The sequence below is a fragment of the Lepidochelys kempii genome, chromosome 5, assembly GCF_965140285.1.
Source record: "Lepidochelys kempii isolate rLepKem1 chromosome 5, rLepKem1.hap1, whole genome shotgun sequence".
Lineage (NCBI taxonomy): Eukaryota > Metazoa > Chordata > Testudines > Cheloniidae > Lepidochelys > Lepidochelys kempii.
Window position 1 is genome coordinate 21,092,037 of NC_136384.1, and position 23,335 is coordinate 21,115,371.

Here is a 23,335-nt window from a genome sequence, read left to right on the forward strand (position 1 = left end):
GGGTTGGGACCCCTCATGGGGCCCCAAGGTTATTACATGGGGGGGTCATGAGCTGTCAGCCTCCACCCCAAACTCCGCTTTGCTTCCAGCATTTATAATGGTGTTAAATATATAAAAAAGTGTTTTTAATGTATAAGGGGGGGTCACACTCAGAAGCTTGCTGTGTGAAAGGGGTCACCAGTACAAAAGTCTGAGAAGCCCTGCTCTAGGTGGCTAGCTGTTTGACTTTCAACCTTTGATAGGCCAAGAAATATCTCAGATGTTTTCTCCCAACCGCTAACAAATATTTTGTTTGTATATTAGTACACAAGCAACTCCTCAATCCAATAATTCAGACTGATTTACAGGTAGCATCAACCTTATTTACACAGAATTGTTTAATAATCATTCAAATAAAACATAAAAATGGTAAAAACCACTTTGTTTTCCACATTCGTCAAAAGATTAAAATTTAAGATATTTTATGAATACATTTGTTATCCATAAACAAAATATGTTACATATTAACCCTCAATTATATGTAAATGGAATATATCCAAATCAATTTGTATATTAAAATTAATATTGCACCCAATTTAGAAGACTGACACTTGTATTGTTGACCATTCCCACATCTCTTAATGAGAGAAACTGAAATTATACACTTCCTTTTCTTTAAAATTAACTATACTGCTCCCATCCCATATTAAAAGAAAAACTGTAAACTTTCTTGCATTTGCTCCATTAAAATTATGAAATGTACATTTCTTTGCCTAGATCTAAAAGATTAACTGTACACATTGTGTTTATGCCCTATTAAAAAACATTGGAACAGTTATTAATGCCGGTGTAAGTCAGTATTCTATATAAAAAAAAGGTGAAACATTTATACATCCTAAAGTTGAGGAAACTATGTGAGAGTCTGTGTGTGCGTCTATGCATGTAATATGTACCAAAAAAAAAAAAAAGGAGAGACTTTCTCCTCCCTTCCCTCCCCAGTTAGAGGACACTGTTCAACAATTACCAACTGAAGTATGTTCAACTTAAAAGTGGCCTATTCTTCCTTATCTATTCTTATAAATTGTTGCATTATGAAACTCAACTGAAATGAACAAATCAAATCTGCCAATTCAAAAGGCAGTTTTCCAATAACCAAATAACATCATAAAATACTATACAAGTAGGTAGACACAAAAATATTTCAGAGAAAGTGTTTCAAAAAATCCTGAGGTCTTCACTGTTTTCCAGAACACTCTCCTCCTGAGACACAGAGAAGTTATTGAAAGAATAACCCAAGTCAGTGATAGAACCGTTAAGAGTAAAAAAAAAAAAAAGACTGTGAACCATTTAGTAAACAGGAATGGACTGTAACCACACCTACAACTGTGATTGTATTTTCACTAAAATGTGTTAATCTGTTCCAAGTAAGTGAGTGACTACAACATACCACCATGGAGCCTAGTTTAGCTGTATGAAAGGTCAGATTGCATGGCTCCCCTAAAGGAAGAAAAATATTAGTTATCTAATTCACCTTTACCATTGTATAAATAGAATTGTTTAACAAAGTGGCACATACAGTTTGATTGCTTCTCAGCTGTTCATCTTTAAAGTAAGGTAAGAAATGTGTGCTGCAATTTTATTTCATGATTATAATTAAAAAAAAAAAAAGGATAAAATTTAGCATTTCCAAGCATCACTTAAAAAATTAAAACTCTGGGTTTTTAGACCCTAGAATTTTATATATCCTTCAGTTTCACATTATACTTGCACAAGGATTAGGATTTACTTAAAACAAAACAACACATACTTCTTGGTTTTTTCTGTTTTTCAATAGTCCCAAACCAAGCAGTTTTGTAAGAAAATTTTGAAGTCTTCATAATCTCATGTCATCTCATTTTTTAAAAAATCTCGAGTCTTCCATAAAAAATAAACATTCTTTGTGCAATCATTTGCTAAAAAGCCTGTCTTCTAGAACTTAAATCTTAGACAATCATCAGCTGGTTTCACCAACTTGTCTATCTTCGGCCACCTTGTGGTGTAGCACCGCATCTAAAGGTGCTCGTTTTTTACGTATGCTACGTCCAGAAGCAATAAGATCAGCATATCCCCGTTGATGTGAGAAAGCATAAGCAGAACGACGGCTTGATATCCCTCGACGAAAAGTGCTCTGCCTTCGCTTCCACTGTTCTTCAGTCTTGTATTTCTTACGGTTCTTCTGAATCTTTATGAAAGGAAAGGGTGTAACCGGTTAATTTAGAGGGAAAACAGATGCTCATTTGTACTTAATGTCTTGGGAACAATGTGATGGTAACTTTAAAAAGTGTTACAAGTTTTATAAAAGAGTTTCTTGTTAAAATTTACCTGAGTTAAAACCAGAAGCATATGTTCAAAAAAAATTGATTTTTAAATTATTTTATTTTGCATTTTTATTAACTTCTTAAGGTATTCCAAGCTAGAGTGGGCATGTTGTGTAGTAAACAAAATGAAAAATTTGACTTTTGTATCTAAGCTTATTTTCTTGTTTACAGATGGCAATAACTTTAAAAATAAAATCTAAAAGACAATAGGATTTTAATAATCACAACTCTGATTCCACAAGCGGCTTTCTTGCCAGTTCTAGGTAAAAACAAACAAACACACAAACCCAAAAGGAAACCACTGCTGCCTCTTGCCACAAACTTATAGTGGTAAATACAAATAAATCTATAATATAGTCTGAAGCCAAAAATGGCAGGTTTTTTTTAATCCAAAGTGAGCCTGGGAGGGTTTACATTAGCCACTGCTATGTGTTCAGATTGCAAACTGAAGTATAGGGAAGATAAATATATGAAAGCCTGTTTTAACAGTTGTGGCCAGACATGTGTCTTGCCAAGGCAGAATGTCAGGCAACCGGTATTCAGATAAGGATTATTGAGAAAGTTTTGGACCTATGGATGGACTCAGCACTAAAATACTTAAGATCACGATTAAATAAAAGCATATATAAACAATTCTGCAGACAATCCAATATTAAGAATGAAGATTCTCAAACACCCTACCCCCTCACGCACACAACACACGCGTGCATCCCATCACTCCCACCCAGCCCAATTACCAGAACATATTTAGTTTGCTTGGAAACTGCCTGCACCTCATTCTGCTGGCTCTTGATGTGATGGGGGTGACAGAATAGGCTTCCTTAGATCAGGTATGGATATCATCACTTTAGCGTGAGGACAGATACAAAGAGTCATGCTTTAAGCAGCAACTAGAAAGCTCCCTGACCAAGAAGTTCCCACGTTTATTAAGCTCCCCACTGCAACACATCCTGATCCTCTCTGGTAACTGTTGAGGACCGGGAATTCTATAGCTACGTCACATCCTCTTTTCTTTCTAATAAAAGTTTAAAACTTAATTTATCAACCAATATATATACCAGGGGTGGCCATACTTACTGACCCTCTGAGCCACATATGACAATCTTCAGAAGTCCGAGAGCCATGGCTTGCCAGTCAGAGTGGGGCTTCTGCCTTGAAGCAGGGTGGTGGGGCTAGAGGCTTTTCTGCCCTTTGGGGAGGTGGGTCTGAGGGCTTCAGCCCCACGGGACGTGCATGCTGGGGATTCAGCCCCTCTCCTGCTGAAGCCCCGATCCCTGGCAGGTGCGCTCTACAGGGCTGAAGTCCCAACACCCCCATCTCTGCTGGGCAGAAGCCCCTAGCCCCACCACCAGGCAGAAGCCCCAAGCTCCCTCCCAGTCTGGTAGGTGGCGAATGGAGGGGGGGCTGTATCGTGTATTCCATGAGCCACACTTTAATTGTAAAAGAGCCGCATGCTGCTCGTGAGCCGCGGTTTGGCCACCTCTGGCATATATACACACAATTAAAAATAAACTTCAAATTCCTTAAAACTATTTGCACTAGTATGTCCCCTTATGAATTGCATCCACATAGTTCTGAGCAGTATTTGAGGGGGTCTGACCAGTCTTCCAGACAGTGTTCTCATTTCTGTTGAGTTTCCCTGTGGAGGGGTTCACTTCCTGACAGAGTACCTGCAGGTCCCAGATCCTCTCAGTATTGTGTTGGGAAATACTGAAAATGAACCCGATACCCCTGGAGAAGTCCTTTTGGAGTTGCCATTAGGTAACATCTGGGAGTTTCTGCCAAGTTCAGAGTAGTTCTGAAATTCTGGGAGCCTTTGAGCCATACTTTGTTCCCCCGTCTCAGTTCAGATAGTTGATCCTGCCTGACTAAATTAGCCTTCAGCACTGGTTCTCCACTTGTAAGGTAACTCCCTTCTCTTCATGTGCCAATATATATTTATGCTTGTATCTGTAATTTTCACTCCATGCATCTGAAGTGGGTTTTTTACCCACAAAAGCTTATGCCCAAATAAATCTGTTATTCTTTAAGGTGCCACCAGACTCCTCATTGTTTTTGTGAATACAGACTAACCCAGCTACCCCCCTCTGATACTGAAGTATTGTTGCTGCCAAATTTGTATTTCAGCACCCATTTTCTAAATTCCTTCAGGTGTGTCCACTTCAGTTTAAGCTGTACCGGAGCCACAGGTAGATATCTTCCCATTAGACAGTCTACTGGAAACAGTCCAGATGCGAGGGGTGCTAACTGATATGCCTGTGGTGCTTTATATGTGTCCACTGATTTTTGCAGAAGTCTTTTTAAAATCTGAAATGCTCTCTTCACCTCCCCGTTGCTCAGGGTGTAATGTGGACTACTATTACAATGTTCAAAATCCAAATCCTGTGCAAATGCGAGGAATGTTTCAGAAGTAAACTGAGGCCAATTATCAGCTATGAGGACTTCATGAACTCTATGTCTTGCAAATATTGACTTCAGTTTCTGTATGACCTGTGCTGAGGAAGTCTGTGTAAGTACAATCAAGTCAATATATCTGGAGAAGTAACAGACTACAATAACGTACATATGACCTTTCCAGAAAAAAAAAAAAAAAAAAGTCTGTTGCTACCTGCTGCGGAGGTCTGTCAGGTAACTTTGTAGACAGTAATGTTTCCAGTGATTGTTCTTCCTTGTTACAAACTTTGCAACCCTCTGCTGAGGTCTGAATTTTCCTACTCAGACTGGGCCAGCATATGGACTGTTGTGCTCATCCCCCGCACTTGCTTTTTGCCATTGATGCATTCCAGTTTCTCTCTTAGGTGTAGTCTTTATATTGCTGGCAACCCAACTGTGGGAGTTGTCAATCCTTGTATTACATATATTATTTGTGGAAGACTTTTCTGTTCTTTCTCCAGGTTCCCAAGGAACTGGCCACAAACATCCAATGTATTGTTACTAGCTCCATGTAGAATCTTATTTGATCTTTGCAGATCTCCATTCCAGGATTGCTTATGATTTTTATTTATTTATTGAATTGCAGTGACTGCTGCTCCAGTACCAGTTTTAAATTAAAGGTTTCATCTATTTTGATTCATGCTTGTGTACTAAGGAGTTCTCTATTCTATTGAGAATATAGCCCCTAAAAGTAAGGGCTTGTCTGATAACACTCCCTCTTGGATTGTGTCCACTGCTCCCGGTGATTTGCATGCTATTGCAGGAAGTCCCATATTCTGGCATCTCCTACATTGTCTCTTTGGCTGGACATTGTTGACAACTGTGGCATGGTGTCTTGCCGCATCTTCCACAGCTTTTCCAAATTTCCCTCCTATTAAGGTTCTTTGGTCTCCCACTCTCTAGTTGTGCCCTGTTCTTATTTTCTAATTTATGTCTTTCCTCTTTACTGTATCAGTATTGTCTGATGCAGTCTCCCATATGCTGCTAGCATATAAATTATATTGCTGTTTCTTTATGGTTTGTTGTATTCTCACTTTTGCTAGTGTGACATTTGGGTCTACTGAAGCTGTGCTGATAAATTGAAGTATTTTATGCCAACAACTATCCTGTCTCTTATTAGTTATTCTTTTAATGCTTTATATTTGCAATGTTCAGCATGCCTATGAAATACAATAATAAAAATCACAGCTGTTTCTCTTTGCTCCTGGAACCTCCTATTAAATTTGGCCCTTTCATATGTAATATTCTGTCTGTCTATGAAATGGCCGTCAAAAGCATCTTTCACTTTTGTGTAGTCTCTCTTTTCCTCATCAGTGAGGGGATGAGGTACATGGATGTCTTCAGCAGCATCACCCACTGCAAATATCAAAGCATGTACCAGGTATTTTTGTGCTTTATCTGTTAAACCCGAAGCCATCTAGAATTGCTCAACTCTCTGGCTTGAGCAGAGCCAGCTGAGATGCCAAAATCAAGCCTCTCAAACAGAGCCATTTGCACTATGGACTCCACTGCTGTGACAGGGCTTTATCTCCTTCTTGGTGCAGACTTTCTTGGCGCAGGTCTGTTGTCTGATCTTCCACTTTCCCTACTGACTCATCACACTGTCAGTCTGCGGGGGGGGGGGGTCTCCTTTCTTTTTACTCTTTCACTAGTAACAAGGATTCAGTCACTTCTGACACTGTATAGTGTGAGGTCAGACACAAAGAGCCATTCTTTAAGCAGCAACTAGAGAACTCCCTGACCAAGAACTTCTCACATATATTAAGCTCCCTGCTGCTCTATGGTAAATGTGAAGGGCCCAGACCTTTCTAACCATCAGTCACTCCCCACCATTGAGAGATATGGAGAAAAGGGGCAAACTGTTTGGGAGGGAAGATGATCTTCACTCTTCTACCCCACAGAACAAAGAGTGGAGGAAAGAGAGAATAAAAAGTTAAAGAGAGAAATGTCAGCAGGTGAGTTAGAGGTGGCAGAAGAAGATACACGTGGGCCAGCATGTACGGAAGAAAACAGCAGATCAGACAAAGGCAGAAGCAGACTGGGAGAAGGCTCAGTGGGAGAGTATTGAGAAGACCATCTCAAAGCACTGACACTCCCTGCTCCACTGGGGTGGCAAAGCAACAGACCATCAGTCTCTAGCAAGGTTCCCAAACTGCCAGTTTGGTTAGGCCTTCAGAGAAACCCTAAATTGCCATTTTAGGGTGTATCAGGCTCTTGAGGAAGCCAGATGCACAGTCCTAATGACATTCTCCTTATAGAACATAAGAACGGCCATACTGGGTCAGATCAAAGGTCCATCCAGCCCAGTATCCTGTCTTCCGACAGTGGCAATGTCAGGTGCCCCAGAGGCAATGAACAGAACAGATAATCATCAAGTCGCCCATTCCCAGCTCTTGGCAAAAGGCTACTACCAGTTATCTTATTTTCTGAACATTAAGAATATTATTGATTTATATAACTAAATACAGTTCAAATTAACCAAATTTTTCTACTTACTTTATCACTTGCTGAAGGCCAAATTGTCATTGACAAAAATCGCACTGCAACAACAGGAAGCAAACAAACTGCAACTGACAAAAGTATTGTCAACCAGAGATATGGCTGTCTTAAAGCATTTGGAGCAGTCCCTGAGAGAAATAAGAGTGAAAGTTAGTCTGTATCTGTTTTCAATTAAATTTATATAGCACAACAAATTACATTCATGTTTCCTGTCCTGAAATGTATAATTGAAGTATATTCCAAGTGTGTTTGAATACAACTGTATCGAAATCTAAAATAAGCCACTAGTAAGAAAAAGTTTGAGGTAAGGAGAGAGCCAGAAGCGTGCCACAAATTTACAACAACATTTTTATTTCCTTTTCACTGTATTAACTTATAAAACTCTTTAAGGGATAAGTTAGGGTGAGAACAAGTATTTGGCTGGCATATGTGGTTTTTTGATTGCTTTTAATGGGCAAAAACTGATTAAGAGAAACCTCTAGGATCACTGTAAAAAATATATATATATATATATATATATACACACACACACACACCCCACACACACACAGAGTGTAGAATGTAAGTGCTAATTTAATATGGAAGCACTGTAGCACTTAAATCGTAACATTTAATTTAAGCAACCGGGTAGAACAAATGCTAAAATCTGAAGTACTATTAAAAAGCAGAGGCCGAAGAGCATGAATATGTTGTACAGGACGCAACTCAGGATTTTTCTCAGATGGATTTTGATATTGAACTGAAAGTAATTTGGTTTCATACGTGACTACATCTCTGTGCAGTATGCAGCAGGAAATTTGTTATGCATAAATGTGATATGGTTTCAAGTAAGTTTAGGCACCTGACTTTGGGAAGATGAGTCTAAAGCTCATTGCACATCCACTCACCCAGATCACAAATTAAAAAGGCTGGGAGGGTGAAGGACAATGGGCAAAAAAAAAGATAATCTCAAGCATGTTCAGTCGACATATAAGGCCCTTAAATATTACCAACCCAAACCATTTACAAATTTGGAGCCAGGCCCCCCAAAATCATGAGACCGTTTTATAAACAACAAGTTTGGAGTTCTTTTTATTTGCCTTCTAGTTTTCGATCCTTTAGGGTGCAGTCGGGTTATATTTTCAAGCTTTTTCACAGCCAAGTAAGATTAGAAAAATTTGCTTGAGAATAATACTTTCTTTTTTAAATTATAGCTAAAGTTATAGGAAACATCAAAGGTCATGAGATGTGATACAATTGCGTGAGTAGGCAAATTAGCATTCACCTTTGAGCCTTACTCCCACAGATGTGCAGAAGTAATTTGGCAGCCTTCAACATAGGATTACAGGTTTCCCTTTACTCTGCGCTGATCACTTTTTACTTTGCTCCTTTGTACACAACACCCTACACTGCACAACACAGGTACTAAGATTTAACTGCTCTTTATTTTTTGAGATAAAATAATTAAGGAGGAATGATTCCACTGACTACATAATTTGGAACTACAAATACCTCTAGAGTTAGCTACTTCAACAAAACAATTTTTATTAAGACACACACGTTGACCCCATAAACTAGGCAATGTTTTTCTAAAGTGAGTTAACATTCACCTCTACTTACTCATGCTGGGCATCAAATGATATCTGATAAGCTGACATTTTGGTACTGTGTTTACTCTAGTTACATAACCATTTGAGGTAGAACACATGAATAGTGAAACGAAACAAAACACTGACCTGTAAACTGAAAGTTAGATGGGAAGAGAACATGTATTCCAGCACTGTGAAGGTCAAACATGATACCAAAGTAAAGTGCAATACTCCCAAATATTGAGAAAGCGTTAACGAAAGTCCAGTAAGAGGTATCTAAACCCATCTGAAAGTAAATCAGATAACTCACAATGAATTTATGATGTAGAAGTCAGAAGCATGTATTTGAATATTCTGAAAACTCTCTCTTCTGCAGACACTTGGGTCACACTATTCATTATATAGTTCTAATACAATATAGAATATTCTGTGAATATACTAAAGGGGAAGATGATAGTAACCAGGCAAAAGTATATCAATATGCAAAAAGATTTAAAGTGAATGATAATTAAGTGTTTATTCTCACAAAGATGCACTTTCAGAGCAGCAGGGGAGATCATGAAGATAAATGTACTTGCCTGAAAATTGACTGTAACTATGAGAGAAGAGGCTGCAGTGACAGCAAACGATTGGTAGTCTGAAGGTGCCTCTCCATCTTGCCCCATGGTTTGAAGATATGCTCCGTACGGTATGAAGAAAATAATCAGTGATGTTATAATTCCATGTATTAAGCTTACAAAGAATTTCTTGTAGTTAAAAAGCAAGTCTTTCTGTCCAGATATATACAAACCAGGGAACCGAAGACTAAGTTTGTCACTCACATCCTTAATAAAAGGAAAGTTACTGCAGTTAGAAATAAATCGGAGCCATAGAATGTGAAGCACAGTATACATCTTCCCCCATCAACATGTATCTTTAGGGTGGGAGGAGAGAGGCGCTAAGCAAGACAAGCCAACAGATTGCCTCTGTATTAACCCAAAAGTGATAAAAATCAGAAGCTTAAAAAATACATAACAACTTGAATTCATATTTGCATATATGAATGCAAGCTATATTTTTAAAGAGTTAGAAAATGGACAGGGAGACTCTAGAACAGCAGTGTGTTGGTACAGAAATGAAAGGAATAACATGCTACCATGACCTAGACTTTGTATTTATTCAATATGAATATCTAAGAATATGGTACGTTTTTCCTTCATCACTCAAACGACGTACCATTTCTATATCTTCCATTCACACCTATTTCTAAATATTTCCATAATAGCGTCAACAATGCCCAGCGTAATGGGAAGAGTCTATTATAATATATACATGCAAAAAGGTAGTGCGAGCATTTTTGTGGGAAATGCAACTCAATTTCCTGGCCTTTTTCTTTTTTAAATCGCTAACGCATACATACTGCATGAATTTATTGAAATTTCTTTTCTTCTAAACCTCCCCCCCCACCATAAAAATGCATTGCATTCTATGCATGCAAAATCTATAGGCAAGCCCAATTTGGAAAATCAAGTAAATCCAAAATAAAATCTAAGACCCATTCAGATTAAAAATAAAATATTGAAGTTTTCAGCATAATTTTTTTTTGCCAAATTTATTCCCATTGAAAATGTTTTTAAAAATAGAAATACCTTCTGACACTATAATCGAAGATAAATAATGCAAGTATACTTCATAATCAACCCCATTATTGCCATTCGACAGTACTATACATACATATTGGCCCTGATTCAGCAAAGCACTTAAATATATGGTTAACTTTAACCATGTACTTCAGTTCTGTTGAAGTCAGTTGGACTTGTGTGCTGAAGTGCTTTGCTGAATCAGGCCATTGTGAAGAAAGCTATCACCATCCAATTCCAATCTACACTTATGGGATTAATGGGAACTGCCCTCTAGCGAGTGCCTGAACAAAAAGTCACAGCAATTGTTATGCTCTGGTATTTCTAGTTATTAATGAAAAGAAGCCTACAACATTTTCTATTAGCTTCATGGAGAAAAGCTGTCTGCTAAGACCTACAAACATTTGAGCAGATCAATTCAACACTTAACATATGTGAAGTTGAGCAGCTTTGTCTACTCTAGCAGGTCACGCCTTATTGTCCTCTAATAAATAGGATATCTAGCAACCTAAAAATGGCACAGATTAGAAGTAAAAGTCACTTCAGTTATGTTTACTCTGATCTTTTTCTTTAACAATTGCTTCTAAAATTCATTTGGATAATTTTTCTTAATAGCATAGTAGTATACCTGGTCAAGCAAGCCAACCAGAAGGACTGGAAGACTGGAATATAACACATTGTAAAGCGTGATAAACCAATCTTCATAAGCTGTCTGCAATAGAAAATAAATATAAATTTATTAATTAGATATTACTTTATATTTAGTTACATCATTTTCATTTAAAAAGTTAATTCAGAAGCAATCTAATCTAAACAAGAATATTAAGAAAACTGATTGAAACACCAGGTTTTGTGGGTTTAAAGTTAATGTGCATTAACCCACCAGGTCTTGAAATAGTTCTTTGAGCATGTGTGTTAAAATGCACAACCTTTTTACTAAAGCAGCATACTATATCGGGGAGGGATAGCTCAGGGGTTTGAGCATTGGCCTGCTAAACCTAGGGTTGTGAGTTCAATCCTCAAGGGGGCCATTTAGGGATCTCGGGCAAAAAAATAAAATGAAAAAAATTGGGGATTGGTCCTGCTTTGAGCAGGGGTTGGACTAGATGACCTCCTGAGGTCCCTTCCAACCCTGATATCCTATACAGGTGACCATTAAAAGGACAGAATTTGTTCCCTAGCTATGTACATTCAACTTCCACTTAACTCAAAGTAGAAACTTCCAACAGTTGCAGAAGTTTTTGACCGTAAGTGTACTATACTAGCAGTGATCAAATTAAGAACTGATACCTCACAGATGTAATTAAAGCTGGTGGAAACTCTGTTTCAATTCTGTAGGAAATTCTGACATTTGTAAATTTTTGTTATTGTTGTTCTGAATCAGAACAAAGAGTACAAGTTTAGAAATTCCTTGTGAAAAGAAGTCTCTGAACAAGTTTCATTTGGGGCCAGTCAAAACATTTGGTTTCAAGTTCAGCCTTACATTTAATATAAAATTGGGGGGCGGGGGAAATCAGAACAAAGTGTTTGGATGGGGTCAAAATGTTTTGCCCTTTGTTTTGATTTTAAAAAACAACACCTTTTGTCAACATAGACACATTCCCACTAATATTTTCTGTGGAAAAATGTTAGTGAGAAAATTTTTGACCAGCTCCAGATAAAAACCTCAAAAAAATTTTATTAGTTTTTTTTTTTTTTTTTACAGAGTTTATTTCTATTCCTCAGAACATCTGAATGAAAATGGAGAGGTTACTTACCCTGTACAGTAACTTGAGTTCTTCAAGATGTTTTGTCCCTATGGGAGCCCTACCATATGACATGTGCACACCCGTACACTCTTGATAGGAGATTTTAGTCAACAGTTTCCACAGGTCCATGCCAGCACACTATACTTCCTTGGGCTCTGGTGCAAGAGCATATAGAGAGAGAGCAGTCCTGCTGTTGCTCCAATTCCTTCTCAACTACGAAGCCCAGAAGACTCTGCAGCAGAGCACCCATAGAGACAAAACATCTCAAAGAACTCAAGTTACTGAACAGATAAGTAACCTCTCCTTTGAATTATTGTCCATATAGGTGCTCCATTGTTGGAGACTCACAAGCAGTAACTCAGTGTGGAGGCAGGTGCTGAGAAGGCGGATCCAACACAGTTCTGAGGACAGTGTCACCAAAGACTGAATCTGCTCTGAAAGCAGGTAGGATAGCAAATGCCTGGGGAACCTATGAATGGAGGACCAGGTTGCTGCCCTGCAAATATCCACAAGGAGTAGGTCCTTAAGAAGGGCTATCCAGTGGATTGGGCAGTCACGCTAAGTCAGAGATGCACTCCAGCAGCAGCTTCATAACAAGCTAGAATGCATCCAGAAACCATTTTGATAGTCTCTGATTAGAAATCGACTGCCTTTTATTCCCTTGGCAAAGGAAGTAAAGAGCCGGTGGAGGCAGGACGGGGGGAAACCCTGAGAGATCTTATTCTGCCAAGTTATAAGTCAAGGGTCCTTCTTACTTGCAGGGTATCCTTTGAAGAATGAGACCTGGGTAAAATACTAGTAGAACATAAGAACGGCCACATTCAGTCAGACCAACGGTTCAGCTAGCCCAGTATCCTGTCTTCTGACAGTGGCTGGTGCCAGCTGCTTCAGAGAGAACAAACAGAACAGGGCAATTTATCAAGTGATCCATTCCCTGTCATCCAATCCCAGCTTCTAGCAATCAGTGGTTTAGGGACACCTGGAGCATGGGGTTGCCTTCCTTTATTATCTTGGCTAATAGCCATTGTAGTAAGTGAATGTCCTGATTGACATGGAATTCTGAAGAGACCTTAGACAGGAAACAAGGATGAGAGTGTAAGGTCACCTTGTCACAATAAAAGATAGTGCCCTGAATGACCCTACCTCCCCACCCTTTTTGATGAGGTTATGGCTAGGAACAAAGTTTTGAAGACAGGTAAAGGCCTGAACAGCTACCCAAGGATTCAAACAGTGGGGTTTTTAAGGCACTAAGAACCAGATGAAGATCTGAGGGGGTTGGTCGGTCCTTGATGTGAGAAGACAGATTGGAAAAAGTCCTTAAAAAACCTAGCTATGGGAGGGCTAGAAAAGGCCAAAATAAACCTTTCGCAGCTAGGTGAAGCCTAATGGAGATCAGTGACAACCCATGTGTTTTTAAATCCACAGGTAATCAAGAATGTCTATAAGGAGAGATTCAGACGCAAATATAAAAATTGATGGGCACTCCAGACTTGGAAGCACCTCCACTTCTGCAGATAGGTTTTCTTTGTGGCTGGTTTCCTGCTCTTCAGGAGTTCACAGTGAACTTCAGGAAAGGAGACCAATTTTATTACCAAGAACCATCAAGGAGTTAGGCCTTAAGATGCAGGGATGAGAGACTTGGGTGGGTTATGGTGCCGGAGTCCTGTGTGAGGAGTTCCATTGAGAAAGAAAGGCAAATAGGGGTTCACAGAGACAGGGCAAAGCATATCTGGGAACCACACTTGCCTTGGCCAGGATTGTACTATCAGGTCTTGCTTCAGTTTGCTTAGAGCCTTGAGGATCAATGGTGTTGGAGGATAGGCATACAAGAGCGTGCAAGGCAAAGGGACTAGGAGAGCAGCCCCCATGGGGTTGTGGCCCTATGCACATGCGCCATAGCAGAATCATCAGCACTTCATGATGAATGGTGTTGCAAACAGATCCACCTCCAGGAGGCCTCAAGCCTGGCAAATGCTTTGAAAGACAAAGTTGCTGAGTTCCCACTCATTGTTCTGGTGGAAGTGCCTGCTCAGGGAGTCTGCTACTGTATTTAACAGACCCAGCAGGTAGATCATTGAGTTACCTATATAGTGGGATAATGCACCATTTCCACAGTCTCAGTGATTCTGCACATAAGGATTGGGATCTTGATCCCCCAGGATGATTTGTACAGTACATTGCGACTCTGTTGTCTGACCCACAGGCCTCAAGGAGCGCTCCCATCGGTCTTCCCTCAGCTTGTGAGATCTGCTTTAAAACCTGGTACAGACCTTGCTGGCTCCGAGAGTGTCAGGGGCAGCTGTAATCCACATTGCTGGGGGCGGGGAGGGGGAACACTTGTGGTAGGTCTGGAAGGGTTTGAAACCTGGGTTCTTTAGCATAACGCAAGGAGGGAAGCCACAGACAACAATGGCTAAGGGCAGAAGGGCCTGGCTGCCCCAAGAAAGAATAGAGGGAACCCTCCCAAAAGCACAAATCTCTGCTAACGTAAATAAAAAAAGTAAAATAAAAACAAAACAACAAAAAGGAATAAAATAAAATACTGAGGCAGCTGAAAACTAGCAGTGGACACTACAATGCCCCATCTCGAACCAAGGTGGTTGAGAAGAAACTGGAGCAATAGCATTGGTATGAGGATATACAGAGTACAGGCACAGACTCTATGCACTTTTCAAGGCTGAATCCCCCCTCTGGGAAAGAGCTGAGAAAGAAAACAAAGGAAATTAGCTGTTGCTACCAGCTAATCAAACATTCACAAACCTCTTAGGACACGAAAAATCCAATCCTGTTCTTAAAAAAGGTAAATTTTATTAGAAACAAAAAGGAACAAAATACATCTGGAACTGAGGCTTTTGCTAGATTTTAAAAGAGCAATTCCAAAAATTAAATACCAAGAATAGCTTTCTTGGAGTCCAGCTTAAAAGTTACAAGCAAACAAAAGCACACGGGGTTTAGCACAGAGGAGCTCCACAAGCCAAAATAAAGAAATAAACCTGATCACGTCTATTTAAACATTCCCTGTCCAATGATTTCTTTTACAAAAGTTCTAGTCTCCCATTGGCTCTTTTGGTCAGGTGCCCACTCCTTTTCTTTTACCTGTGGGCTTGTTAACCCTTTATAGGTAAAGCAAGCAGAAAACAGACACCAAAAGGGATTTTTACAGCTAACTGGCTGGCTGAGTGTCCATAAAAGGGAGCTACCCACCCCACTTCATTTATCACAGCACTGCTGACTAAATCTCTGATCAAGAGTTCAGGAGTGCGTGCATGTCTTACCATGGAGCGCACCCATGGTGACAATAACTCCAAGAAAAACAGATATTTAATTTGAGGAATTCTCCTACTGCTCCCTATTTCTTCTCCACATTAAGTTAATTTTCTTGCTTACAGTCATTTTGCTCTCCATCTTATTTCCCACAGAAGTCACTGTCTCCATTTTGTTAGTTTGCAAGTGGCTTCTATGAATATGACTTCATAGAAGATTGACTTCCTGAAGGGAATCACCAGCAGCTGTGAATGAGCTCCCTAAACTAAGATCCCAACAGTAAAAAGAATGCATATACATATGCACACAGAAATAAGAATGAGAGAGAGTGTTGTTGCTAAGTTCCCCCACACACACATGAGCTTACTGTTGTGAGAGTTTACCATGGCTTGACAGGATATAGATACTTAGCAGAAAGTGTTTGGGAAGGTTAACATAATTGAAAAATAAATGTGCTCATAAGAAGACTGCTGTACTCAGTGACTGTTGTATTCCCTTTCCTCCTACATCAGTACGATACCTATTAAGGGCCAGATCCTGCAGACCCTCACTCATGCAAATAGCAGTACTGACCTCCTGGAACTACTTGCCTGACTAAATCCCTGATTCTACAAGTTGATCCACTTGGGAAGAACAGCTTGTGGTCTTCCTTTGTAAGCTTTCTGGGGTAGGGGCCTTGTCTTAATATATACAGATTAGTTAAAGAGGAGGTTACTCACCCTGTGCAGTAACTGACTTTCTTCAAGATGAGCGTCCCCGTGGGTGCTCCACTCCACGTGTTGGTGCATCCCTTCACCTTCACTCAGAGATTTTTACAGCAGTACTCACACCAGCCACGCACGCGCAGAGCCTGCCCACCCGCTCTGAGTGCACCTTAATAGTACGCATGCGTGACTGGTCTCCTCAGTTCCTTCTCTACAATGCAGGCTCTGAAGTAGAGGGGAGGAGGGTGGGTAGTGGAGCACCCACAGGGACACTCATCTCGAAGAATGTCAGTTACTGCACAGGGTGAGTAACCTCCTCTTCGAGAGAGAGAGATGTCCCTGTGGGCGTTCCACTCTAGGTGACTGAAAAGCAGTGTATCTCAAGGAGGTAGGGACTTCAGATTTTGGTAGGAATGCAGTAGATAATACAACTCTGCTTAATCGTGTATCAGAGAGAGGTCCTTGAGTAAGGGTATAGTGTTTAACAAATGTGTGTTCAGAAGACCAAGTGGCCACTTTACAGATGTCAGCCAGGGGAACTTTGCATAGAAAGGCCACGGAGGTAGCCACAGATCTAGTGGAGTGAATTTTGATGCCGGCTGGAGGCGTCACTTTCTTTGTCTGATAGCACAGTCTGATACACTCAGAAATCCAGTTTGAAAGTCTCTGGATAGAAATAGGTGACCCTTTGGAATGCTCCATGATGGAGACAAAGAGTCTAGAAGAGTTCCTAAAGGGCTTGGTTCTATCCAAATAGAAGGATAAAGCCCTGCATTTGTCTAACGTATACATGGTGGATTCAAAAGAGTTTGCATGTGGTTTAGGAAAGAAAGTTGGTAGGTGTATCAGCTCATTGATTTGGAATGATGACTGCACCTTTGGAAGGAATTTGGGGTGTAATCGGAAGGTAACCTTGTCCTTAAAAAATAGTGTATACGGTGGGTCTACCATGGGAGCTGCTATTTCTCCTGCCAGTCTGGCGGAGGAGACTGCCACCAGGAATGCTGTTTTCATAGAGAGGTGTAAGAGGGAGCAAGTTGCTAGGGGCTCGAAAGGTTGAGTCAGGCAGGATAATACTAAGTGAAGGCCCCACGAAGGAGTAGGAGGTTTAATGTCCGGATATAGGGATTGGAGTCCTTTGAGAAAACACTTGGTGACTGGATGATCAAAAATAGAGGTATAGTCGATCTTGTCATGAAAAGTTGTAATAGCAGCTAAGTGGACTTTGATGGAGCTGAAAGATAGGCCCGATTGCTTGAGGTCTAATAGGTAGTCAAGTATGATCGGAAGAGGTGCAGAAGTTGGAAGAAGTTGTTTAGGTGAACATCAGTGTGTGAATCGCTTCCCCTTATGGAGGTAGGTGATGCGAGTAGATTGTGTTCTGCTGTGTAGGAGCACTCGTTGAACCTGCTCAGAGCATGCTAGTTCATTCTGGGAGAACCATGTAGGAACCAAGCTTTGAGGTGAAGCATGAACAGGTTGGGGTGAAGAAATTGTCCGTGTCGCTGTGATAGGAGGTTCGGATTTAGGGGCAACGGGATTGGTGGGTGGATTGATATTTTGGTGAGGAACGGAAACCACTGTTGTCTGGGCCATGACGGGGCAATCAGAATTACTGTGGTACGATCTATCTATATCTTTGTTAGAACTCTGTGGAGAACTGGTATTGGAGGAAAAGCATATAGCAAGTCCTGGTGCCATGGGAACATGAATGCATCTCCCTAGGAATGTTTCCCAGTCCTGCTCTGGAGCAAAATTCAGAACATTTTGTGTTCTTCGCAGTTGCGAAAAGGTCTATGGTTGGGTAGCCCCATATGCGGAATATGTTGTGGATGATTGTCTCATTTATCTCCCATTCGTGATCCCAGGAAAAGTGTCTGCTTAATTCGTTTGCTGTGGTATTCATAGCTCCAGGAAGATAGGCAGCTGATATCCGAATGTTGTTCGCAAGGCACCAATTCCAGAGCTTCATGGCTTCTGTGCAAAGCAAGTGAGAGCAAGCCGCTCCCTGCCTGTTTACATAGAACATGCAGACGATGTTGTCTGTCATTATCCGTACATGTTGGTTCCGGATTAATGGGAGGAAATGATAGCAGGCACTGCATATGGCTCAAAGTTCTAGGATGTTTATGTGCAGGGAGGATTCGGTTGAAGACCATAGCCCCTGGGCTCTGTGGTGGGACATGTGTACACCCCACCCTGTGAGGGATGCATCACTAGTCATTATGAGGGATGGAGCATCCTGAAGAAAGGGGACTCCAGACCAGAGATTGGAGGGAACTGTCCACCATAGGAGAGAGTCTTTGACTCTGAAAGATATGGATAGAGGCTTGTTTAGAGCATGCATATTCGGTCTGTAAACCATGACCAACTGAGCTTGGAAGCACCTCATGTATAGTCGTGTGTTTTGGACTATGAAAGTGCACGAGACCATGTGACCTAGTAGTTGTAGACAGTATCGAGCAGTGACCTGAAGACCGTTGTGGAGTTTCGTTGCCAATAATTTTATGGTGTTGAAGCGATTGGGTGGGAGAGATGCTATTCCTGTCCGGGAATCGAGGTATGTTCCTATGAACTCCAGGTGCTGGGTAGGAGATAATATGGATTTGTTTTTATTTGTAAGCCGAGGGATTGGAAAACAATCGACAGTGAGCTGTGTGAATTGAAGCTCTTCGTCGAACATTGAAGTTTTGAGGAGACAATCGTCAAGGTAAGGAAAAATTATGACTCCTTGTTTCCTGAGGTAGGCAGCGACTATGGCTAGGATCTTGGAAAAAACATGGAAGGCGGTGGATAGGCCGAAGGGTAGCACCCTGTACTGAAAATGTGTCAAGCTGTAAAACAAAGGAAACGTCTGTGGGCCGGATGTATAGTCACATGAAAATAGGCGTCCTGTAGGTCGAGGGCTGAAAACCAGTCACCCTGCTCAAGCGCTGGGATTATGGTGGTGTGGGTAACCATTTTGAACTTTTGCTTTTTGATAAATTTGTTGAGCTGCCTGAGGTCGAAGATCGGTTGCCATCCCCCGGTTTTCTTTTTTGTTAAGAAATAATGAGAACAAAACCCCTTCCCTCTGTGTCGTTTGGGCACAAGTTCCACTGCTCCCAATAGAAAGAGAGGTTGTACTTCTTGGATGAGCAGTTGCTCATGAGAGGGGTCCCTGAAGAGGCACGGGGAGGGTGGGGGAGTGGGTAGGAAGCAAGGATAAGAAAGGTATCGAATAGCCAGTTGTGACTACCTCTATAACCCACTTGTCGGTGGTAACGTTCTGCCTTTGATGGGAGAATGGTCACAGACGGTGTCCAAAAATAGGGACATGTGGTGTGAGCGCTGAAGTGGGAACATTGTTTTCTAAACCCTCAACCAAGGCTTCAAATCTGCTTATTAGTCGGAGGGGGTTGAGACGCCGAGGAATTGGGACGGTGATGCTGGTATCTGGGTCTCTAGCATTGTTGCTGTTGCTCATGTAATCTATGGAATTGCTGGGTATATGCAGGGTAGTGTGGATGCTGGTAGGATTTGTTGCAGAAGGGAAGATCTTCAATGGTATTCTGGACCTCTCGAGGAAAGGAAGAGGAGGATAGCCAGGAACCTTGGCGCATGACCACTGCTGGAGCAGTGTATCTTGCTGCAGTGTTGGCTGCATCGAGGGCGGCTTGAAGAGCGGTACATGAGATGATTTATCCCTTGGAAACTAGAGCTGTGAATTGTTGTTTCTTTTCTTCCAGAATGTCATCAATGAAGTCCATGAATTTGTTGTAATTTTTGTGGTCATATTTTGCCAGAACGGCAGTATAATTAGCAATGCGAAATTGTAACATGGAAGATGCATATACTTTACGTCCAAGCAGATCTAATCGCTTACTGTCCTTGTTGGATGGGGTGGAGTGGGGAAATTGGTGTTTTGTCTTTTGGTTGACTGCATCTACTCACAGCGAGTTTGGTGCTGGATGAGTGAAAAGGAATTCAGAGCGCTTGGAAGGGATGAAGTACTTGCGGTCCGCTCCTTTACAGGTAGGTAGGCTTGCAGCAGGGGTCTGCCAGATGGCCTTAGCAGGTTCCAAAAGGGCTGTGTTGATCGGTAAGGCAATCCTAGAAGAAGAAGAGGGCTGCAGGATGTCCGTTAACTCATGCTGCTGTTCAGGAACCTCCTCCAAGTTAATTCTTAACTGACTGGCAACTCTTTTCAAAAGGTCTTTACATTTTGAGAAATCATCAGAAGTTGTGGGGGGGGGAAGTAAGGCTTCATCAGGCGTAACAACTGGGTCTACTGGGTTTGAGGCAGGTTGTGACTGATCCTGCAGTTGTGATGGTGCTGCCTGGTGTCTTACGTCAGTGGAAGGTTCGTCAGCGGCAGGTTCGTCAGCTGGCAGTGCTGGACAGGTGTCGTGGTTGGTAGAGGTGACATAGCAAGTGTGGGCTCAAGGATAAGATGCCCATGGGGCCCAATATTGCCACTGTGGTGGGGAAGGGCATAGGTGGTGCTATCCAGGAATTTACACACCACGGGGCAGGAGCCTGAGAGTAGGATGAGATAATTTTTCTATTACCTCTATTGATTGGGGTCTGAGGATGGGAGATTTGATATGGTGAAAATTCCCCCTGCAGTCCAGCTTCCTCATCACTGGAGGAAGGCTGTCCGGACCCTGACTGAGCATTTGGAGAGAAGTAGGCATTGAGTAGAGGTGACTGCAAGATAGGTGATACCAGCAGGTCTGTAAATTCACTCTGTAAATTGCAGTGCTGGAGCTCCTCTGTGAGGTGAGGGCTGCGCAAGAGGAATCTGCTGTGAAGAAAAGTTCCTCTGCACCAGTGTCCCAAGCATTGTTTCACTGCCGGCCAGCTCAGCGGGTGTCGGTGCCGGGAAAGCAACAACAGCCTGCGGGGGTGTCAGGCATGTCAGCATGTGTCGGCACTGCTTCCGTCATGGTGCCGAACAGTGCCATATGAGAGGCAGGCAACTGGAAGCCTGAAGCCTTGGCACCGGAGCTTCACAGTCCTGCCGCAGCCGCAGGCAGGTTTCACCTGGCGCCGGAGGAGCCTGGCATGTCACAAGTGCTGCGCCGGGGAAGCGCCGGGAGGGAGGTTGTAGACCTGCCCCTCGTCAGGTTTACATTTGAACGGCTGGGTCCCCTCCTCAACGTAGCGAAGTCGACCCAAGAACTGACCCAGAGGATCAAATTCATCAGGGCAGTGCTGGACTCCGTTCAGGCACAGACCCTCCTACCAAACTCCCATTTCCAAGCTATCACGGGCATCATTCAAGGCCTTCGGTGATTCCCGACTTTAACAGCAAGGGGATGCCCGAGTCTCCTCGGCCACATGGCTTCCTGTACATACGTGGCCTGGCACTCCAGGATCCAGTTCCAGCCATTACAAGTGTAGCTCACCTCAGTCTACAGCCCAGGGTGCAACAGCCTGAATTGGGTGATCAGTGTCTTGGAGCGGGTCCTCACCTCCCTCCACTGGTGGTTCGACCCCCGAGTGGTGTGCAGGGGTAGTCCCCTTCCACAGCCCCCATCCTTCCTTGTCCCTTGTCATGGATGTGTCAGCTACGGGGTGGGGAGCACATCTGGGGAACCTTCAGACTCAGGGCCTGTGGTCTCGGGCCGAGCTCTCCCTCCATATCAACATCAGGGAGCTGATGGCGGTACGCCTTGTTTGCCAAACCTTTCAGGCACAACTGCAATGTTGCTGTGTGGTGGTTTTCACGGACAACACCATGGCCATGTTCTACATCAACAAGCAAGGGGGGGCCCTTTCGTCCCCTTTCTGCCAGGAAGCCATTTGGCTGTGGGAATTCTGCATAGCCCGCTCCGTTCACCTGGTCACATCCTTTCTTCCTAGGATCCAGAACATGCTGGCAGACCGCCTCAGCAGGTCCTTCCACTCACAGAAGTGGTCTCTCTGACTAGATGTAGTCCACCCCATCTTCCAAAGGTGGGCGTTTCCCCAGGTCGACCTGTTCGCCACCCACAGCAACAGGAAGAGCCAGCGTTCTGTTCCTTCCAGGGTTGCAGCCCAGGCTCCCTCACGGATGCATTCCTGCTTCCTTGGTCTGGTCACCTGCTCTATGCCTTTCCTCTGTTCCCTCTTGTGCACAAAGTCCTGCTCAAGATCCACAGTGACGGGGCGAGAGTGATTCTGGTAGCTCCAGTGTGGCCTTGCCAGCACTGGTACACCATGCTGCTAGAGTTGCTGGTGGATGATCCAGTCATGTTGCCTCTTCTCCCCGACCAGCTAACTCAGAACCTCAGTCGCCTCTGTCATCCTGACCTATGGTCCCTCCACCTCACGGCTTGGAAGCTGCATGGCTGAACCCCACGGAGCTTCTGTGTTTGGACCCAGTAAGAAAGGTCCTGCTGGGCAGCAGGAAGCCACGTACCTGGCAAAGTGGAAAAGGTTTTCATATTGGTGTGACCAGAGCCGCACACCCCCCGCTCCAAGCTCTGGTGCCCCTCATTTTGGAGTACCTCTTGCACCTGACACAACAAGGCCTGGCGGCGTCCTCCATGAGGATTCACCTTGCTGCCATCTCAGCCTTCCACCCGGGCGCGTCTGGCCACTCTGTCTTTGCCAACCTAATGGTTGGTCGCTTTCTCAAGACTGTCTCTATCCTCAGATCTGGCAGCCTATCCCTACATGGGACCTTAACCTGATCCTTTCAAGGCTCATGGGGCCCCTCTTCGAACCGCTGGCCACATGCTCCCTCCTGTATCTTTCCTGGAAGACAGCTTTCCTGGTCGCCATTACGTCAGCAAGATGCGTCTCCGAGCTGAAGGCCCTCACCTCGGAACCGCCTTACACGGTCTTCCACAGGGATAAGGTTCAATGCAGACTGCACCCAGCCTTTCTCCCCAAGGTGGTGTTGGCCTTTCACACCAGCCAGGACATTTTCCTGCCTGTCTTTTACCCGAAACCTCATGCTGCATTCCCTCAATGTCCACAGAGCCCTAGTTTCCTACATAGAGCGCACCAAGCCATTCAGGAAATCGACCCAGCTATTCGTTGCGGTGGTGGACTGGATGAAAGGCCTCCCGGTCTCCTCTCAAGGAATATCCTCCTGGATCACATCCTTCATCCACACTTGCTATGAGCAGGCCAGGGTGCCGACCCTAGCTCTTACTGCGCACTCCACTAGGGCCCAAGCCTCATCAGCGGCAT

General features: G+C 42.9%; 1 protein-coding gene across 1 annotated transcript in view; it reads right to left on the reverse strand.

Moving 5' to 3' along the window:
- Positions 1-431: 431 nt before the first annotated feature.
- The window catches only part of ATP8B1 (ATPase phospholipid transporting 8B1), a 145,069-nt gene continuing 122,165 nt past the window's right edge, over positions 432-23,335 (reverse strand). The window contains exons 24-28 of the mRNA XM_073343620.2: positions 11,084-11,167; positions 9,415-9,660; positions 8,984-9,122; positions 7,266-7,396; positions 432-2,200 (exon numbers count right to left, since the gene is read on the reverse strand). Of these exons, the coding sequence (XP_073199721.1) occupies positions 1,973-2,200; positions 7,266-7,396; positions 8,984-9,122; positions 9,415-9,660; positions 11,084-11,167 (828 nt within the window). The 3' untranslated portion in view covers positions 432-1,972. The remainder of the gene's footprint in view (positions 2,201-7,265; positions 7,397-8,983; positions 9,123-9,414; positions 9,661-11,083; positions 11,168-23,335) is intronic.